This window comes from Schistocerca nitens, unplaced genomic scaffold (assembly GCF_023898315.1).
Source record: "Schistocerca nitens isolate TAMUIC-IGC-003100 unplaced genomic scaffold, iqSchNite1.1 HiC_scaffold_375, whole genome shotgun sequence".
In the NCBI taxonomy this organism is placed as follows: domain Eukaryota; kingdom Metazoa; phylum Arthropoda; class Insecta; order Orthoptera; family Acrididae; genus Schistocerca; species Schistocerca nitens.
In genome coordinates, this window is record NW_026045909.1 from 9071130 (window position 1) to 9094518 (window position 23389).

At 39.2% G+C, this 23389-nt stretch overlaps 1 protein-coding gene across 1 annotated transcript in view; it reads right to left on the reverse strand.

Moving 5' to 3' along the window:
* LOC126229574 (uncharacterized) overlaps positions 1–23389 on the reverse strand; it is a 668091-nt gene that overhangs the window by 548984 nt on the left and 95718 nt on the right. Inside the window, exon 7 of the mRNA XM_049942341.1 lies at positions 21648–21823. Coding sequence (XP_049798298.1) covers positions 21648–21823 — 176 coding nt within the window. The remainder of the gene's footprint in view (positions 1–21647; positions 21824–23389) is intronic.

A 23389-nucleotide genomic window follows, 5' to 3' on the forward strand; every position in this document is an offset into this window, starting at 1 on the left:
TGTGAATCATGAAATACTATAACAAAAAGCCAATCTTTTAGAAATAAGTGGTGTGTCAAATAGGTGGTTATAACCATACCTCAACGAGAGGGAATAGAAAGTGGTATTAGTATAGATGATTTTTGTAGTGGTTTAGCTCCATCACAATGGAGAAGCATCAAATGTGGAGTGCCACAAGGAGCCATTCTTGGTCGTTCACAGTTCCTGATATTTATAAATGACATGCCAAAATGTACAAAGCTACAGTGAAATTTCCTCAGTTTTTCACACAGCACCAACAATAATGATTGATCTTGCATGTGTGAGGATCCTCGAGGATCTGTTAACAGTATTCTCATTGGTATAGTAAAATGGTTTAGTGTCAATGCCTCATTAAATTTCAATAAAACAATCTACATTCAGTTTACTGCCACTGGCAAAGCAGAGGAAGACCTAATTATTAAGAAGATGAAATAGTAGTAATCTTAAAGATTTATTTGGCTCTATTTGAAAACATGTTAGCAAAACCAGCCTTTCATTAATTCCATAGTAATTATCAGTTTTGTCAAAAGTATTGTTGGCGCAATTATTTTTATTAATTTCATGATTTAAACAAATAATTTGGCCTAAACCTCATAGTAGAAGAAACTGTTTAAAAGACGCAATTTTTTGATGTATTCAGTTAACTTAATGAGTTAAGTTTTAGTTGTAATTTCTGTAAATTTAACTTCGAACAATGTGTAGTTTCAGTACCGATTATTGTGATGATATATAAGGGCCCAATTTTTGGTCATGACACAGTCAGTCCAAGGCCGAGTTTCAGACAAGTAACCTGTGCTGGTTAGAACAACAACAATGCTTCAAATTAATTGTGGAACAAGCATTAAACAATTAGGCCGTGTGTAAAAACAGTGACAGTGTCTGCTCCATGAGTACCTGATTATTCTTCAAGACCTGTGAACTTTGTGGTTAGGTTTTACTGCTTGTAGATGTTCAACAAGAAACTATTGTAGCAGTATGTATAGTTTTGCCTGCTAACTAGTAATGAGGCTTATCGCAAGTTAAACAATAGTGCCCTGACCATATAACTGCAAGCTGGGATAATTTTACTTCCCCTTTTGTTTTGCTATCTGCCTACTTAAATTCGTTTTTCACTTTTAACTAATCACCACTAACAAACGTGAATATAATCTGCATTTTCATAAAAGAGAAAGTCTGGCTCTCAGTTTTAAAGAATAAAACACCAGATCTAATTTTGCGCTTAGTTTTATGTATGTAATTTGAATTTATAATTTATTTCAACTATTCCTAGTTAATACTTTCATTATAGGGTGAAATCAGTAATTGTTTAATAACCTAAATTCTATTGTTGACGTATAAACAAATATAAATTCTGTACTAGTTATAAACATTTGGAAGATGAAATGGTAGTAATCTTAAAGCATCTATTTGGCTCTATTTGAAAACATGTTAGCAAAGCCAGCCCTTCATTAATTCCAAAGTATTTTACAGTTTTTCCAAAGGTATTGTTTGCATAACTATATTTGTTAATTTCATGATTTAAATAAATAATTCGGCCTAAACCTCTTAGTAGAAGAAACTGTTAAAAAGACGCAATTTTTTGATGCATTCAGTTAATTTAATGAGTTAAGTTTTAATTGTAATGTCTGTAAATTTAACTTCGAACTAGTTTCAGTACCGATTATTGTTATGATATATATAAGAGCCCAATTTTTGGTCATGACAAAGTCAGTCCATGGCAGAGTTACAGACAAGTAACCTATGCTGCTTAGAACAACAACAATGCTTCAAATTAATTGTGGAACAAGCGTTAAACAATTAGGCCGTGTGGAAAAACAGTGACCATGTCTGCTCCATACGTACCTGATTATTGTGGTTAGGTATTACTGCTCGTAGATGTTCAACAAGAAACTATTGAAGCAGTATGTGAAGTTTCACCTGCTAACTAGTAATGAGGCTTCTCACAAGTTAAACAATAGTGCACTGACCATGTAACTGTGTATTATTGGGAGTTTGTGAACAGTGAAATTAAAGTACTATGAAACATAACTGTGCACCTGTCAGCTACATAATTTACAGTAGTCAGTGTTGGAATCCACAACCCATATTTTTCGACAAGTGTAGCAATGCAGTATGTCAACACCGAGGACAATCAACAAACGAAGAATTTAAAGCAGGTGGGACCGCCACACAGATAATAGAAAAGAGTTGTAGCAACAAAGTTCCTCAGTGTTATGACTGACTGCAGTGTAAACTAGTCTAATCATATAGTAAACTTTCATAAGAGACTCAGCTCAATTTTTACGTTATACATTATCTCTGAAATAGGGGACTTCATCATTAAGAAAGCATCATACTGTGGGTACTTCCATTCTCTAACAACACACAATATCAAATTATATTTTGGGGAGACCAGTCACCAGCAAAGGAAATATTCTTGGAACAAAAACATGTTGTAGGAATAATGAGTGGTGTAGACTGTAGATGTAGTAGTACAAATCCTTCCCGGAAACTAAAATTTCATACTACTATTTCCCAAGAGAAAACATATGATACAGACGAGAAAGATTTGGTGACAGAAATTGGGCATCTGTATGTAGCATCTGTATGTGACAGCACACAACTTGAGAAAAATACAGTGCTTCCTACAGAGGCAAAAGAAGATTTGCTAGTGCAGGATACAAATCTACTACAAAAACAGCATAAGGCTCATAGTCATTTCATGCAGGAATGAACACCTACTACGGAAATGTAAGTAACAGACCACAGACCAGGGCAGATACACTACAGATTTATGACAGCACAGAGAATGTGATGCAACTCACTATACTGGAAGTGCCGAAGATGGTTGCTACAGTGTTAAGACGTCTGGTAAGGAATATGCATCCATAAGGAGGGTGTATAACTTTCCCTGTTCATGATTTTGTAGACAGAACCTAGCTCAAAGTGAACACTCTACCAACAGAAGTGTAAAAACTGGATTGAAATAGGTTTCTACCAGGAGAAATGTATCATTCTCCATATACATGTTATACGATTACTTTGCGATGACACACTGTCCTATAGCATGGGATTACAGATGAGAATAACCAGACTGTTGAATATATAGCCAGCATCCTTAATGGAGGTAAAAATAGGACAGTTTAATGTCACGAGAAGTACAAGCGTGTCACATGAGACTAGAAAATGGCAGAAGAGTTGTAGTTAGATGTATTGTGCCTCCAAGAACTATATACTAAGGCTGGAAATATCCGCAGTATGTATGTAACTGTCCAGATGGTCACCCAAGACCAATGTCTTATGGCAACAATAAAAGTATTCAACAAGGCCTTCACAGTGGTATTCAACAAGGCCTTCACAGTGATAAAAATATCACCGTATTGCACAGAATACGTATTCTGTGTGGAAGGGTTAACCGTAAAGGAAAGTTGCACCGTGGTTGCTATGTATTTTCAGTTTAGTGATGAGATTGATGAGTATCTGCTAAAGTTAAAGGATATTAGTCACTTAGGAAGAATAAAACCTCCTCTACACACCACTGATGCAAACATGAAGTCAGTATTGTAGCAAAGCCAGACTGGTGATTGTGGAAGACAACTAGAGGAAACCATGTTGTAAGTCAACAATAGCTACTGAATACATCTCACAATATGCCACCTTATGAAAGGCGGATCAGACAAAGGTCAAATATAGATGTCACTTAGCAGATATGGCAGAAGCACACCATTTGAAAGGTTAGAAGGTTGAGAGTGTTATCACACAGAGTGATCACAATATCATACGCTATACCATCACTGGAAGGCTCTTGGCTCTGAGCACTTTGGGACTTAACTGCTGAGGTTCACTGGAAGGGAAATCCAAGATACTATATAAAACATGCACATAAGACCCTCATTGTGACATCAAGGAGGCTAAATGGGAAGAACTCGGAAGAGTTGCCCAGGAAGTCCTTCACTGGGCGATGATGGAGACATTAAAGTGCAAGAACTGACAGCACCCATACATACTGCAATGGAGGTGTTGATACCAATCAGGAGAGATCCTTCTAGAGGAGTACCTTGCATCTGGACTGAGGCACTATAAAAATTAAGATGTGAAATAAGAAGAGCCAGGAAGCTATACCACAGCAGCATGACACAAGAAGAAAGAATCCGAGGGCTGCATAGTTATAGGCATGTTAAACAGCATTTTAAGGAAGAGTTATGGAAAACAAAAATGATACAATGGAAACAATTCATGGAGACTACCTTAGAAACCAGTCCCTTGGCAATTCAATACAAAAGAGTCAGCAAAAAAAATTCAATCATCAACAGTCTTGTGCACATTGTCCACAGCTCGTGGTCTTGCGGTAGCGTTCTCACTTCCCGCGCACGGGGTCCCGGGTTCGATTCCCAGCAGGGTCACGGATTCTCTCTGCCTCGTGATGACTGGGTGTTGTGTGTATTTTATCATCATTGACTTGCAAGTCACCGAAGTGGCGTCAAATAAAAATGACTTGCAATACGGCGGCCAAACTTCCCCGCATGGGGCCTCCTGGCCAACAATGCCATACGCTCATTTCATTTCATTTGTGCACATTCAAATGAAATGATGGCACAGTAACAGAAAGTTGGGAACAGCCAGCCACCCGGATAATAGAAACACTGCTTCCGATAATGAAGAAGAAAATGAAACAGAATATCAGCACAGATTACAATCTATGTTATAGGAAGACTATAGAAACAATAAGCTTGTTTATTCCTTTGCACAAGAAGAAAATAGGCAAATAATTTTCATGCTGAAAAAGCAAGAAACCTCCAGGACTGGATGGGAACCTTGCCAAAGTAGTACAAGGCTTACGTGACTAAATAGATATCTATGTAAGTAAATTGTACAAGTGCCTCTTGGATGAAAGGTGCCTGCACAATGGAATAATGCCCAGGTAGTGACTATAAGTAAAGGGAAAGACAAGGATCTAATGATACCAAAGTCCTACAGACAGTTCTCAGAACATTCCTGATAAGATAGTTGGAAAACTATTATGCAAAAGATTACAAGTTCACAGATTGTTATAAGCAGTTACCACTCACCAGTACAGGTTTACAAGAGGCAAGTCGACTGAAGACACAATTAATAAGGCAAACTCAGTAGCAATAGATACTGGTTTTACATATGCTCTAGCAATGATGATCAATACTAATGATATTTTTGATAATTTATGGTGGCCGTCTTCCTTTGGTCACCATAGGGAGCTGGAGTGTTCAGAGGCACTGTACAAGTAACTGAGAGACTATTGCCATGGGAGGCAAGCAACTTCACTATGCCCGGAAAAGGAAATGATGAAGACCATAACAAAAGGCTGTCTGCAGGGGTCAATGTGTGTTCCAAAGTTTTCTGGGATGTAGCACTGGAATCCGCATTACAGAAGTAATATGAAAGTGGTGATGTAAGCAGACTGGTAGCATTTACCAATGGTGTGCTGTTCACGGTAAGCAGAGACTCAAGAAAAATTATAAAAGATAAATGTAATGCAACACTCCATGAGCTCGAAGGATGGTGTAGAAGTGTCAAATTATCACTGGCATCTCACAAGAACATGTATCTCTTGCTGACAGGAAATATAGTAACAAATCCTAAGATAGAATTAAATGCTGTAACTATTAGAAGACTTGCAGTAACAAGGTGTCCATGGGTATTCATGGATAACTTTGCACACCAATAGAGTGGGCTTGCAGGAAAGGTACTAACATGATGAACAAAATTATAGCCATTGCAAACAGGCACTTTCAGCTTCGCTTGAACACAATCAGAGCATATCTCAAATCTGTATTAGTATCAGTCATGGGATATGGTGTGAGCGTTTGGTCTCATAGATTGTAGCTTATGATGCCAGCTTCAGTAGTCAGTACATTTGAACATGGAGTGCTGTAAGATTGATGGGTGCCTACTGCACTACTCAAATGATGCATTGTTAGCAACTCTGGGAACATATGCACTGGATTTGAAAATTAAGGAAAATACAGCACTTTATTAGTTAAAGAAAGGAAATCAAATGGAAGTATGAAGGATACTTGGAACAGAGGCCAAAAAAAAAAAAAAAGTTAATAGGAGATCGCATACTGCAACTGTGGCAAAATGAATGGGCCTCATCAGGCACTGGAAGGAGGATATACGAATTTCACCCTAATACTAGGGAGAGACTAAAAATGAGATTTCTACAGCCATCGAGTGGACTGATGCAATACCCGACTCATCATGGCCCATCTGCTACATACCTGTACAATATCAAAAGGCAGATTAATGACAGTTGCACCTGTGGCAATGTGAGCACTCAAGAACTCACATTGTAGGACTGTGTGCAGTATGAAGATGTACACTATGTGATCAAAAGTATCCGGACACCCCCAAAAACATTCATTTTTCATATTAGATGCATTGCACTGCCACCTACTGCCAGGTACTCCATATCAGTGAAGTTAGTAGTCATTAGACATTGTGAGAAATCAGAATGAGGTGCTCCACAGAACTCATGGACTTTGAACGTGGTCAGGTGATTGAGTGTCACTTGTGTCATATGTCTGTCCATGAGATTTCCACACTCCTAAACATCCCTAGGTCCACTGTTTCTGATGTGATAGTGAAATAGAAACGTGAAGGGACACCTACAGCACGAAAGCATACAGGCTGACCTCATATGTTGACTAACAGAGACTGCCGACAGTTGAAGATGGTCGTAATGTGTAATAGGCAGACATCTATCCAGACCATTACACAGGAATCCCAAACTGCATCAGGATCCACTGCAAGTCCTTTGACAGTTAGGAGGTAGGTGAGATAACTTGGATTTCATGGTCCAGCAGCTGCTCATAAGCCACAAATCACACTGGTAAATGCCAAACAACACCTCGCTTGGTGTAAGGAGTGTAAACATTGGACAACAGCGGAAAACTGTTGTGTGGAGCGATGAATCATGGTACACAATGTGGCGATCCAATGGCAGGGTGTGGGTATGCCAAATGTCCAGTGAATGTCATCTGCCAGTGTGTGTAGTGCCAACAGTAAAATTCAGAGATGGTGGTGTTATGATGTGACCATGTTTTACATGGAGGGGGCTTGCACCCCTTGTTGTTTTGCGTGGCACTATCACAGCACCGGCCTACATTGCTGTTTTAAGCACCTTCTTGCTTCCCACTGTTGAAGAGCAATTCGGGGATGGTGACTTCATCTTTCAACATGATCGAGCACCTGTTCATAATGCACGGCCTGTGGCGGAGTGGTTACATGACTATAACATCCCTGTAATGGACTGGCCTGTACAGAGTCCTGACCTGGATCCTATAGAACACCTTTGGAATGTTTTGGAACACCGACTTTGTGCCAGGCCTCACTGAATGACATTGATACATCTCCTCACTGCAGCAGTCCATGAAGAATGGGCTGCATTCCCCAAGAAACCTTCCAGCATAGGATTGAATGTACGCCTGCGAGAGTGGAAGCTGTCATCAAGGCTAAGGGTGGGACAACAACATACTGAATTCCAGTATTACCAATGGAGGGTGCCACGAACTTGTGGGTCATTTTCATCCAGATGTCCGGATACTTTTGATAACATTGTGTAGTGGGTAATGGTCAATAAACGATGCTGGATCCCTGAGAAACATTGAAGAACAAGTCAACCTCTGGCATATTGGATAATACTGCAGCCACAGCATGCGGGAAGATCAAGGAAGACTTCACAAGGAACAGAACCACACAGCAGTATATTACCATCCCAGTTAGATTAGATACTCTATGGAGAGAGGGAAGGCAACTGAGGTCAGTGACCGCTGAATGAAATGGTTTTTCAAGAAATTAGATTGTGTTGGTGCAAGCGATCATGGAAGTGTGAATTTTAAGACATTACACTTGAACAAGGAATTTCTTCGAAAGTGGAAATGCTGCTGATGTGCTGCCCTAACTAAGCCCAAGGAATCCAACAGACAATGACTTGACTGGAGCAGTATGAGTGCAGATCCAGCAATGGAAACAAATATAAACAGTTTAGATGCACTCTAATAAGAGAACATAAACAGTATGTAAACTGTAGACCTAAAGTAGTATTGATGGTTGGTTGATTAATATTTATTTTAATTTACTTTATTTTTTCAGTGGTAAAAAATAAATCTAGTAGTAGTATTTTTCTAGAATTAGCGTATTTTTTGATAAGTGCAAGAAGCAAATAATTAATACATATGTTTATTACTATCCACACAAATGTCACTGTAAGCCCTATCTTGGCTTTCTAGATAACAGGATGTAATGTGAAGAACAAATAAATGAAAAAATATTTTTCCCCCTATAGTCGAACTTTGATTTTATGTTTTTCATGATTCTGTGCCATAAATTCATAGCCCCTGTGAAAACCTCATAAGAGCAATGCTGAAAATTGCCTGTATTACTTTTCTGCCCAGAAAGGTTTACTTGATTCTACTTTCTTACTCAATGTCTCACTTGATTTCAAACCATTTTCTTCCTATTGACATTTGATGTGACTGAACGAGTTATAAGTGACACAAAAGACTGAAAGTCGCACTGTGGATGGTGGCAGAGTTAAGGGAGATTTTAGGCTGTTGTGGAGAGGGGAGTGTGAGAGAGAAAATGCTGACATAATCCATGACCGGCAATGCCAACACAACTTGCACCATTTAGGTTCACTGCACCATGATGACGGTCAAGTACGTTTCACACTACTTTTTGCAGGACTGACATAATGACGTGTTGGTGCTGTGTAGGTGACCAGGAATGAGGGTATCAATTTGTCTAGCACTATAGTGCCAAGTTGATCTTCATGGGTATGTTAGTGATGGGAGACTCTCAGTTATAGCACCAACATTCTATCTGTGGTTGCGCTACATGTGAAATATTTGTGACAAGGAAAAACATGAATTTTACTGCTGCTTGTTTCACTTGCAGGAATGTAAGCTGTCTTCTTAGTTTCTGCCTAAATACACTCTCGGAAATCACCACACATTCAGTAATAAAAAGGCAAATTTTTATTCCATCCTTCGTTCTTTAATCAGACAGAAATGTTAAATACCACTGAATATTGCAGAATAGTTGAATTACAATCATAACAAAGTTCCACAAAGTGATAACAAATGCAAAGTTGAAAACAAAAATTAGCATGCAGTGACCTGTGAACCTATAAGATCTATCTCAGCTAACCATGACATTATCAATTATTGTACAGCTTACTCATCTGAATTTTGTATTGTGCATTAGGTAGCATAAAATCTCTTGAAACCTTACATCACTGATTCTTTATTAATTGACATTTAATGGTAAGTGTGGCATATTTATGACATACTTTCAATGCACTGTTGCTCTGAAACTGTATGCTGTGCACGTATGTCACACACAATGAAGGAAATAAATAATTGAACTGCACACAGTTAACATATGGGTCATTCACAAGTGCTCACAAAAGTCAATAGTCGAAAACCCACTAGTGAAGTTACCACCGCAAAAAGTAGTGTGAAGTCTACTTGACCCAATTAAGCTGCCACTGGCTACAGAAGGAAAACACACACCCCTACACGTTAAATTCCAACACCTATCACAGTAATTCACAGTCTTCTGTTTAAATCACCATGCTCATCAACTTTTGCTTTTTTCTGGCTGAATACAAAGAAAAGATGTCTCAAAAATGCATGCTTTGATATATAATTTGTCGATGTAGCATGTCAAAAAATAGCTCAATTAACTTGTACCCAGATACCAATTTCAATTTGTTGACGAGTTTTTACTTGCTATTGTATAACTATGACTTTTTTAAGAACTGATGAAATTCATTGTCATAAACTATTGTGTTAACATTGTACTGTACATTTAATTTCCTTCACGTATACAGATTTTATACAATGTATTAGTGAGGATTACATTTTTTAATTATATATGCCAATTATATATGTTTTGCTTGTGTTTTGGGGGTTTTAGTGTTTTCCTCAATTCTACATTTTCCACAATTTTGTATTTTTTAAGTCTGGACTGCACAAAAGTGTAAAATAGGTGTTTCACAGGACATAGTTTCACTTATGTGTATCATAAGTAAAACTATTGAGTTGTGAAAAAGAAATACTGAATATCACGAATACAATATGAGGAGAAAGCATGATATCTACAATAAATGTAAAAATCTGACAAAGGTGCATAAGGGTGGCCAAGATGCTGGTGCAAAAGTTTATAATGATCTCCCTCCAGATATTAAATGTATGTTACGCAACAATTCCACATTTAGGTACCCTATGAGGCAAGTTCTTCTGGAAAGGTCATTTTACAGTTTGGAAAATTTTCTTAGTCACAATGAAAAACCTCCTAGAACTCTAAACTCTGTGGCTGAAGTTATATAATGTAAGACTGAGCAATTACGTAGATACTCATGCAAAATACATAGTTCATTTCAGTGGTTTTTCCTTATTTGTCACTTGCTATATCTATGGTATAGTGTAATCAGTTATCTTATGACTTATTTATAATGTAACCATGATCTAATATTACTTTTCAAACAATGGGAACTCCAGGAATTAAAATCAACAATGTAGGAAAAGATGGATTTCTACATCAGCCACAGCCTTCAGCAGTAAAGAGAGAGACACACACAAAATTCACACACACACACACTCCCACACACAGACAAGCAAGCACACCTCATGCGCACATGACCGCCAACTCCAGCATCTCAGGCTAGAATGCAACATCACATGGCATGTAAGCAGCAATCTGGGAAGAGAGACAAACACTGTTTGGTGGAGTGTGTGGGATTAGACTGCCAACAGGTACAACATCAGGAGATTGTGGGATAGTGATGTGGGAGAAAAAAGGAACAAAAAAGGAAAGGAGCGAGGAATCATGGGAGGTTGCATTTGCAGAGGGCTGCAAACAAAAACAAGGCAAGATACGAGAATGGGGAGGAGATTCTAGGGCAGAGGGGGTGGAAACTGTTGGGTTGAGGGTGTGGAGTCAATATGTTACCATATGTTGAGGCCAGGGTTATTACAGGTGTGGAGAATGTATTATAAGGATAACTCTCAACTGCACAGTTCACAAAAGCTGGTGGTACAGGGAAGGATCCAGATGACCTGGGTAGTGAAGCAGTCTTTGAAATCAAGAGCACTATGTTCAGCTGCATGTTGTGCCACAGGGTGGTCTACTTTGCTCTAGGCCACAATTTGGTGATGGACATTCATCCTGATGGACAGCTGGTTGGTGGTCATATCAATATAAAAAGCTGTGCAATGAGTGCAGCGGAGTTGCCTAATGACATGGCTGCTTTCACAGGTGGCCCAGCCCCTGATGGGGTAGGATAAACCTGTGACACAACTGGAATAGCAGGTGCTGGATGGGTGGAGTGGGCAGGTTTTGCACCTATGTCTTCCACATGGATATGATCCTTGTTGCAAGGGGTTGAAATTGGCAGTGGTGAAGGGATGGACTCGGATGTTGTGGAGGTTGGGTGGGCAACAGAACACTACTTTAGAAGGGGTGGGTAGTATATCAGGTAGGATGTCCCTCATTTCTGGACACAGTGGTAGGTAATCAAAGCCCTGGCAAAGGATGTGGTTTAGTTGTTCCAGTCCACAGTGATACTGGATGATGAATGGGACATTCCTTTGTGGCTGGTTTTTAGGGGTGATGGGGGAATGCAGTTGTGAGGGGAAATGGCATGGGAGACCTCTTTGTGGACTAGGCCTTGGTGAGATCCTCAGCATACTGACCAAAGGAGTTTTTGTCACTGCAGATACACTGTCCCTGGGTAGCCAGACTATATGGGAGGAATTTTTTGGTTTTAAAGGGATGGCAGTTGTCAAAATGCAGGTATTTTTGGTAGTTGGTGGGTTTAATATGGACAGATGTGCAGATGGAGCCATACGAGAAGAGGAGGTCAACATCTAGGAAGGTGGAACACTGGGCTGAGGAGAGCCACGTGAAGAAAAAGTGTTGAGGTTGTAAAGGAACAAAGGTAGGGTGTCTTGGCCCTGGGCCCAGATCATGAAAATATCATCAATGAACCTGAACCAGATTAGGGGTTTGGTGTTTTGGGAGGCTAGAAAGGTCTCCTCTAGATGGCTCATAAAAATGTTAGCTTAGGAGGATGCTATGTGGGTGCCCATGACTTTGGCGTGGATTTGTTCATATACCTTCCCTTCAAATGAGAAGTAGTTGTGTGTTAGGATAGAGATAGTAAGATGTATGAGGAATGAGGTAGTGCATCTGGCATCTGAAGGACATTGGGAAAGGTAGTGTTCAATAGTGGTAAGATGGTGGGCATGAGGGATGTTGGTGTGTGGGTAGGTGGCATCAACAGCAGTGAGTAGGGATCCAGGAGGTAAAAGGGGGGGAACGTGAAGAGCCGGTGAAGGAGGTAGTTAGTGTCTTTGACATTGTAGGCTAGATTATGGGCAATTGGTTGTTAGTGTTGGTCAATGAGTACCAAAATTCTTTTAGTGATGATGATGATGATGATGAGGTCCCATACTCCGAGGAGCGTAGGGGACAATGCAGGAGACCCACACCATCATACTAGGCAAGGTCCTAGTGGAGGTGGTTTGCCATTGCCTTCCTCTGACCATAATGAGGATGAATGATGATGATGAAGATGACACAACAACACCCAGTCATCTCGAGGCAGGGGAAATCCCTGACCCTGCCGGAATCGAACCCGAGACCCCGTGCGCAGGAAGCAAGAACGCCAAAACAAGACCACCAGTGAGGGCACAATAACCAGCCACAAAGGGACATCGATGATTGTTGCGCTTACGGATTTTGGAGAGCATGTAGAAGGTAGGTGTGCAGGGTGAGGAGGGACATGGATTCAAGAGAAATGGTCTGGGATGGGCCTAAGGCTTTAAGCAAGAATTGGAGTTTGTGTTGGACTTCTGGGAGGGGATCACCATGGCAAAGCTTATATGTGGAGGAGTCAGACAATTGGTGGATGCCTTCTGCCAGGTAGTCACTGTGATTCATAACAACAGTGGTAGAACCTTTGTCCGCAGACAGGATTGTTAGGTCAGGATTTGTTTTGAGGCTGTGTATGACTGGCCTTTCATCTAATGAAAGGTTGGTGTTCTGAGGAAGGGACCTAGGGAAGGATGATGGGGCCAAGTTGGGGTTTCCCCCCCACAACCACAATCCTCCCACCACCCTTAAAAACCAGCCACAAAGGAGTATGCCCTTCGTCACCCAGTATCACCCCAGACTGGAACCAATAAACCACATCCTTCACCACAGATCTGATTACCTGTCATCATGCCCAGATATGAGGGACAACCTACCCAATAGACTCCCCACCCCTCTAAAGTGATGTTCTGTCACCCACCCAACCTCCACAAAATCCTAGCTGTTCCTTCACCATTCCAAATCCCAACCTTTTGCCACAAAGATCACATCCCTGTGGAAGACCTAGGTGCAAAACCTGTCCAGTCTACCCAACCATTACTTGCTATCTCAGTCCTGTCACAGGCTTACCCTATCCCATGAGGGGACAGGCCACCTGTGAAAGCAGCCATGTCATTTACCAGCTTTGCTGCAATCATTTCACAGCTTTTTATATTGGTATGACTACCAACCAGCAGTCCACCATGATGAACAGCTGTCACCAATCTATGGCCAAGAGCAAAGTAGACCACCCTGTGGTACAACATGCAGCTGAACGTAATGCTCTTAATTTCAAAGGCTGCTTCACTACCCAGGTCATCCGGATCCTTCCCTCTACCACCAGCTTTTCTGAACTGTGCAGATGAGAGTTATCCTTCAACACATTCTCCACTCCCGTAATTATCCTGGCCTCAACCTGTGGTAACATACCATCTCCACAACCTCCATCCAACAGTTTCAATCCCCTCTGTCCTTTCAGCTGCTTCCTGTTCTCATCTCCCACCTTGTTTATTTGCATCTCTCTGCAAACACATCCGCCCATCTTTCCCCACTCCTCTCTCTTTTTGTTTCTTTTTTTCCCCTACCTCCCCACCCCACAACCTCCTGATGCTGCAACTGTTGGCAGTCTAATGCCTGCACACTCTACCAGACTGTGTTTGTGTCTCTCCCCACCCGTAGACTACTATCCCTTTTCCTTCCACTTCCCCACCCCCTTCAGACTGCTGTTTGCATCCCATGTGATGTTGCATTTTGGTCCAAGATGCTGGAGTTGGCAATAATGTGTATGTGAGGTGTGCTTGCTTGTGTGTGTGTGTGTGTGTGAGAGAGAGAGAGAGAGTTTCTATGGGATCAAACTACTGAGGTCATCGGTCCCTAGACTTACACACTACTTAAACTAAGTTATGCTAAGAATAACACACACACTCATACCCGAGGAAGGACTCGAACTTCTGGCAGAAGGGGCTGTGCAATCCGTGACATGGTGCCTCAAATGGCATGGCCATTACACGTGGCTGTGTGTATGTGTGTGAAAGTTGTGTGTGTCTCTCTCTTTATTGCCGAAGGCTGTGGCCAAAAGCTATATGTGACTGTCTTTTAATCATCCCTGTTTGCAACTTGATGTGTTTTCTATACAGTAAGTAGCAATCTATCTTTTCCTACATTGCTAATAGTACTTTTGTCATTTTTGTGACATTACTCACTAAGTACTGATTGAATCAGAAAGCTCACACAGATTGTCATATTAAAAAAATGAACTGACACATTCCATACCCTTGTCAGCTTATCATAGGTGGATTGATGGAGTAAGAAACAAATCAATAAATAAAGGAAAAAAATTAAATGGGTCATTAGGACATTCTGTTTACTATAAGTCCACACATAGAAACCTGTATCAGCAGACATCTAGCTGCCACTACCCTTCACACACTCTGAGTGTCCTTTAAATAATGGTGCATTGACAATCTGCGTTCAAGGGAAATGGATATTCTGCACATAAAGTTAGCACAACTTTAGCAAGGAGCAAATGTAAAATGTTGCAAAATGAAGAGGATAATAAAGAGCTGTTCAGTTCCAGAGAATTCCTCTCATATGTGGACAAAATTCCATCTAAATTGGAGAATATCCTAAATGAACATTATGTAAAAATTGTTGTCCAGCCATCCACATAGATCTGCAAGCTTCTTGGTGCAATAAAGGGTGATATGCACTTGTGGAAGAGTGAAGTCTACAGAATAGCACAACAACATGGCAAAACCTTCATAGTCAGACCACACGCAGTACAAGAAAGGGACGTGGAGCATCAATGCCACACACGCCTTTCACAGCCAAGTAAATCAACCATAAGTAACCACTGTATATCCATAGGACATTCTATGGGTTATTCTGTCACAAAAATCTTGGGGATGATGAAATCCTTTTGTGATTCAAGTGTTATGAAATCTGTGAAACTACTTTTTGCAGAAGATCTCATCAACTGTGACAGTATTTTCAACTGAATGAGGTGTGTGATCCTTTGGAAATGATGTGTATTTAATCCAACCAATTAAATATGAGGCAGGCAACTCCCATTATCTTATTATCACAAATATAGAATCACGGCTGCATCATAGGCATATACGACGTATTCATCAACTTTCTCATCCGGCAAAAGATTTAATCTTCTTATTATTATAGATATACTGTAGCCCACCACAAACAGTGTGGTGGAATTGTTTTCACTTAATTAATACAGAAGGCATCAAGATTTGAAGCTACCATAATGTCTTCAGCTTTTAAAATTACATGTGTGAAAATTGTAACCTAAGAACACGCAACCAAGTTAACTTTGTAGACCAGTTATCCATATTTATGGAAAAGTGATTAGTTTTGCTTAATTGTCCATAATTCAAAAGTTAATAATTAATTAAGATTCAATTTCAAGGCATCAACCAAAAGCCCTGATATGATGCATTCCTGCTACAAGGCACAGCTATAACCAGTGGGACATGAGCCGAGAGCAATTAGCTGAAGTTCAGTTGCCAGCAGTTGTAAGTTACTTGTAGGTCACTCAAACTGTGAATTTGTGAGAGCACAGAATACATTAATTTTAATGGCAAAGGCTGATGTGAAATATAAGATGCAGGGATACTGTAAGAACTGCAGAGAAATAAGTTAATGTAATGACAATGGTGGGCGAGCAAAGTTATTTAGTTAACTTTCAACTGTGGCCTTATATACAAACATGCTGTGAACAGTTACTATCTACCATCATTGAACAGTATATGATTTGTGAGAATAAACTGCCAATAGATAACAATGCTGTGCCCCATATTTTTTAATAAACATGCCTGCAACTTCAAATCTGAATGCAATTCCACTTCCCAGAGACCAACAGATTCAGAAGCTTAACACGATAGCCGGCCGCGGTGGTCTAGCGGTTCTAGGCACTGAGTCCGGAACCGTGCGACTGCTACGGTCGCAGGTTCGAATCCTGCCTCGGGCATGGATGTGTGTAATGTCCTTAGGTTAGTTAGATTTAAGTAGTTCTAAGTTCTAGGGGACTGATGACCACCGATGTTAAGTCCCATAGTGCTCAGAGCCATTTGACCCATTTTTAACACGATAAGAAACACACATCATAAATAAAAACATTTCACTTTGACCACCAGATTTTAACTCCATGGGTCCACAATTTGAGAGAGTGGTCCCATGCAATAATATCATTATACATGCACCTGTACACCTCACATGGAGCAATTCAGCAGTGGTTACGGAACTTTATTGGGTTGGTCCATGCCCCATCACACTAATTTTATCTATCGGCTTAGCAACATGCAGCAGCAATGTCCAGTGTAAAACTGACTTGCAGATGGCTGCCTGTCATCAGTTAAAATTTCTTGGCAAGATGTCAATGTCATCAGACTGCAGAATCAAAACCTCATGGAATTACATCTTCTTAGAAGATGTGATGAATCTTAGTCTGGAATCTGCAAAAGGATACCAGTCAAAAAATAATACTAGTATCATATAATACCACCTCAAGCTTTGGTAACATCCATAATTCAGTGAGGACCAGTCCACAAATTTCAAGTATGCCACATCCAATTGAAGCTATTCATTGATGATTTGATCCTGTAGAGCCACCATATCCTGAGGATACTGACTGCTACATTTACAAATAGGTCCAGAAATTTTCTATAGGATTAAGATCTCGTGATTCAGAAGGATAGTCCAGGTGTGACATGGTGCCTCGGTGTTGATCAAACCAGGAGCATAAGTGTGCAGCTCTGTGAAGATAGTGGCTGTCATCTTAAAATATGAGAGTGTCCACAGCATATTCATCACTAAGATATAGAAGGAAGAACAACACTTAGTAACCAACAATGTTGAATAAACATTCTAGTTCATGTTCACAATGAATCGACCCCAAATATTCGCATAACCACATTGGCATGAACTACACCCTCCACGTACTGTGGGTTAAATGCCTTGCTAGTTCACTGATGCATTACATGCCTTGCAAAATCATTACTAATTAGACCACACTACACACCTCCAACTAGCTACTGTCCAGTTTCTGAGTTTTGTCCTCTTCAACAAGTGCAGCTTTGCATGCTGCTATGAACAATGACCTTTTGTGAGGTATCTCAGTGCAAATGTCCACTGCAAAATGGTTGCTTTGTTATATTCAGCCAGAAACTGATTGAGATGGCTCTGCATTGACTCAGATCAGGTTTAAAACTGATCATCACTGACATGATATGAACCTTATCTCTGGTCCCTATCAGTCATGATCTTTCTAGAGTCACTGTTCTTACATCATGACACATGGCTGCATGTGTTACACCATTCATTGTAGACACATTGGACTGTCCATGTTGATATATCAACACATTAATCAACTTCATTCATGGTGTAGTCATGGTCACATCCAATCACAAAAGCTCCTTTCTTCCATTAGGTCACATCTCCACATCGACCCATCTTACTGTGCTGATTCCATACAACTGAGTGATGCTTACGCACCACTTCACTCCCATGACTTACACCACTGGTGGGGGGTCTCACTACTGCCAGGCACCAGTTTTATACCATCTACAGTGCTCCAAACTCAATTTTGCACTCATTTAGGAGAGTCACTAACATTCAATCTGGAGAGTTTATTATTTTCACAATTTTGTACTCCCTTCTTAACTAATACATTTATCTCAGTTGTGACATGCAGAAAAAACTTAAGAAATATTATTTAATCAAAATATGATGCAGTGATGCCAAGTGCATGCTGTGGCATCGATTTTGTCAAGACTGAGAAAATCAGAGTTACTATGATGAAAAACAGATCCATGTATATATATATATATATATATATATATATATATATATATATATATATATATTTGTGTTTGTTTGTGTGTCTATCGACCTGCCAGCGCTTTCGTTCGGTAAGTCACATCATCTTTGTTTTTATATATATACAAAGATGATGTGACTTACCGAACAAAAGCGCTGGCAGGTCGATAGACACACAAACAAACACAAACACACACACAAAATTCAAGCTTTCGCAACAAACTGTTGCCTCATCAGGAAAGAGGGGAAGAAGAGGGAAAGACGAAAGGATGTGGGTTTTAAGGGAGAGGGTAAGGAGTCATTCCAATCCCGGGAGCGGAAAGACTTACCTTAGGGGGAAAAAAGGACAGGTATACACTCGCACACACGCACATATCCATCCACACATATACAGACACCAGCAGACATATTTAAAGACAAACAGAAAGAGAAAATAAGACGACAGAAAAGATTTCGAAATGCAACAGTGACAATAACAAACGTAATTGTTGGGTTCAAATTACTGATATCAATATAATATAGGGAAACATTCCACGTGGGAAAAATATATGTAAAAACAAAGATGATGTGACTTACCGAACGAAAGTGCTGGCAGGTCGATAGACACACAAACAAACACAAACACACACACAAAATTCAAGCTTTCGCAACAAACTGTTGCCTCATCAGGAAAGAGGGGAAGGAGAGGGAAAGACGAAAGGATGTGGGTTTTAAGGGAGAGGGTAAGGAGTCATTCCAATCCCGGGAGCGGAAAGACTTACCTTAGGGGGAAAAAAGGACAGGTATACACTCGCACACACGCACATATCCATCCACACATATACAGACACAAGCAGACATATTTATATATATATATATATATATGGATATGTGTGTGTGTGCGAGTGTATACCTGTCCTTTTTTCCCCCTAAGGTAAGTCTTTCCGCTCCCGGGATTGGAATGACTCCTTACCCTCTCCCTTAAAACCCACATCCTTTCGTCTTTCCCTCTCCTTCCCTCTTTCCTGATGAGGCAACAGTTTGTTGCGAAAGCTTGAATTTTGTGTGTATATTTGTGTTTGTTTGTGTGTCTATCGACCTGCCAGCGCTTTTGTTTGGTAAGTCTCATCATCTTTCTTTTTTATATATATATATATATATATATATATATATATATATATATATATATATATATATATATATATATTATAATGTAAGAATGATTGCCTTTGTATATGCCAAACGAGTAAATTAAATAGAGAATATTGTCTCAGCTGTGTGACTAAATTCATGATGTGACAGGTCACAGTTTGTAATAAGGGATGGGAAGCCATCAAGTAAAACAGAAGTGATACCTGCCATTTCCGAAGGAAAAGTTACAGGCACTCGGCTGTTCCCAATCTATAAACAATTTAGGAGACAATCTGGGCAGCCCTCTTAAATTGTTCATAGACAATGCTGTCATTTACTGTCTAGAAAAGTCATCAGAAGATCAAAACCAACTGCAAAATGACTTAGACATCATATGCATATGGTGTGAAAAGTGGCAATTGACTCTCAATAAGGAAAAGTTTGAGATCATGCACATGAGTACTAAAAAAGATCTGTTAGATTTCTGTTACATGATAAATCAAATAAATCTAAAGGCTGTCAATTCAACTAAATACCTAGGAATTAAAATTACAACAACTTAAATTGTAATGATCATGTAGATAATGTTGTGGGGAAGGCAAAACAAAGGCTGAATTTTATTGGCAGAGCACTCAGAAGATGCAACACCTTCACTAATGACGATACCTACAATATGCTTGTCCGTCCTCTGCCAGAGTATTGCTGAGTGGTATGAGATCCTAACCAGATAGGATTGATGGAGGACATCAAAAATGCCCAAAGAAGGGCAGCTCTTTTCATATTTCATGAAATAGGGGAGAGAATGTCATGGATATGACAAGTGAGTTTGGATAGCAATCATTAAAACAAAGGCACCTTTCATTTATGGTGAGATCTTTTCACAAAATTTCTTTCACCAACTTTCACCTTTTAATGAGAAAATATTTTATTGCAGTCAATCAACAAAACAAGACATGATCATCACAATAAAATAAGAATAAAATAAAAGAAATCTGAGCTTGTATGGAAAGATTTGAGTTTCATTTTCCCCGTGAGCTATTACAGAGTGGAACAGTAGGGAAATAATCTAAAGGTGGTTGGAAGAACACTCTACTCAGCACTTAAGTATGAACTGCTGAGCAGTTGTACAGATATAGATGTCTCTAATTTATAAACTTGATTAGACAGCATTCTTGATCTACTGGAGACAATAAATTAGTAAGCAACAATTACTTTACCACTTGAATATATTATTTGTGAAGAAGAGGTCACATATGGGCTATGAACTGAAGCTTACAGTCTAAGAAGAACACCATCACACTCAATAAACATTGCAGCATTATGGTACTGTTGCAACAATTGTGTAGAAAACTTCTCAGTGCCAAATCTACATCTACATCTATACTCGACAAACCACCGTGAAGTGAATGGCAGAGGGTATGTCCCAAAAATGGAGGAAGAATAACTGTTTCAATGCCTTTGTGCATGCAGAAATAATTCTAATCTTACCCTCATGATCCCTATGTGAGTGATACATAGGGGGTTGTAGTATATCCCCAGAGTAACAATTTAAAGCTAGTTCTTGAAACTTTGTTAACAGACTTTCTCAGGATAGTTTACATCTGTCTTCAAGAGTCTGCCAGTTCAGTTCCTTCAGTATCTCTGTGACACTGTCCCACAGATTAAACAAACCTGTAACTGTTAATGTTGCCCTTCTCTGTACATGTTCAACATCCCCTGATAGTCCTATCAGGTATGGGTCCCACACACGTGAGCAATATTCTAGGATGGGTTGCATGAGTGATTTATAGACTGATTGCACTTCCTCAGTATTCTACCAATAAACCAAATTCTATCACCTGCTTTGCCCAAAACTGAATCTATGTGATCATTGTATTTCATATCCCTCCAAAATGTTACATCCAGGTATTTGTGAGTTGGCTGATTCCAACCATGACTCTTGATAGTATAGTCATAGAATACAACATTTTTTCCATTTTGTGAAGAGTGGTAAAAACAAATTACAACTGTTCAACTGCATTCCATATAAGCAAATGAAAAATATTACATGGGATGTCAAATGTTGTAAAAAAAAACTATTTCAGATAGTTCAATAAACTATTTTCATACAAAAAAAAAAAAAATCAAAAGATGAAACTCATGAATCATTAAAACAACCAAACTAATGGTACACAGGAATTGTTCAAAAAATGTACATACTTAATCTTGTTGTTTGTGAGTTTGTTGCAGATTAACCAGTTTCTAAATATATAAGTTAAAGAATGAAGGATGCAAAAGAACTCTATAGGAATTTTGTGGTTTTCCTCATATTTTACCTGACATTCAGTTGGCCAGCGAGCAGCTTGCTGTGGACAGTCTAATTCTTTAGGCAAGGCAAACAGATCACGTGGTTCCTTCAACTTCGCAACTGGTCGCAGAGTCCTATTATCAGTGTTGATCTCCACTTGATTTGATTTCAGAGTGTTCTGTAGAAAGCTGCTGAGGTAACTTCCTATATATTTTTAAAAACAGAAATTATTCACTATGACTAAAATGTAATTTCATTTGGAATGACTTACTTTATATCGCAACATGTATTTCAAAACAATAATATGAGCCATCATTTTAACTTGTGAAACTGAAATGCTCATTTCCTTGATTTCTAAAACCAACAGCCTACAAACTATGAGGTGCAGGCAGTTTTTGACTAATCTTTTTTGCCATTTTTCTTCTATTGGCACCCGTGATTCAAGCTAGAAACCATAATACAGCATTTGGTATTTACTTCTTTGAAAAAATTACCCTCACAAACTGAGACTGAACTATTGTTGGACGAGCAGAGTGGGAATCACAAATATTTCTTACCAAAACATAATAAAATTTGGCACTGTTAGCATGAGGCAATGTCAATAGAATGATGTTAGCTTTCCTGTAGTAGTGACAGATTTTCTAATTGCTAATGGGAAAGATTTTAGTAAAGTACAAAACAGGAACTTTTTGAGTTCAAATTTAATCAATGCATTTCCCTAAAAGACACTTAAACAAAGCTTTCAGCCACAAACTTCATCAACAAAAGAGAAACAGAGAAACACACACTATTCATACACACAGGAAAACACACCTCATGCACACATGACCATCAAGTCCAGCAGTTTGGGCCAGAATGTAACTATCACATGGGATGGAAGCAGCAATCTGGAGGAGACAGGGAAGGTGAAGGGATAGTAGTATTTTCTCTTCCTTCCCCTTCATCTCTTCTCCTGGTTGAAGGAGGCACTGGGTCTGGGAGTTTGCATAAGTAAAACCGTTTTTTATGTGTGTTGTCCTGCTGCCACTTGGTGGTTAGATTTTTTATTTATGCAATTCCGTTATATTAAGAAAAAATGTTTGTTTCATAAACAACTTCTCCTTATATCAGTGCACATGTATGCACTTGTTTACATTTACATGACAGCTTAAAACTCATTGTGGATACACAGTCTTTGATGTAAATAGTTCAATTAAGTTGAACTGTGTACTTCAAACAATGTGCATTCATGATGTATTTAACTCATCATGTAAACAAAAACAAGTGTCAGATGTCTACTGTTACGCAATTCAACATCACACAAGCATCAGTGCTATGTTACATGTGTAGACATCCCCAGATAGACAAGATGTTTTTTAATTATTTTGTTTTTATTTATGACAAACTGTTTTTACTTTTACTAAACCTGGGGGAAATGTGCTACATATCATCCACGATAATGTCAACATGGCATGCGTGATACAGTCATAATCAAACAGGATGTACAAAACAAGTTTTTTAAAGATCAGAAAATGACAGTCTTAACTACTGAAGCCACTCAGTAGGAATAAATAGCATTGAGAGGAATCTTAGCTATTAAATTTTCTTCAAAGAAAATTCCATAATCATATTTTTGGCACACAGGAGACAAATCAAAATGTCAAACACAATTTCATTTGTATGAAGCTGCAGCTGATGAGTGGTAGCAGTATTTTAACATTAATGTAATACTGTATTGTCTACTTAATAAGATTAATGATAAATTTCACCAATTATGAACTCCTCTGAGTA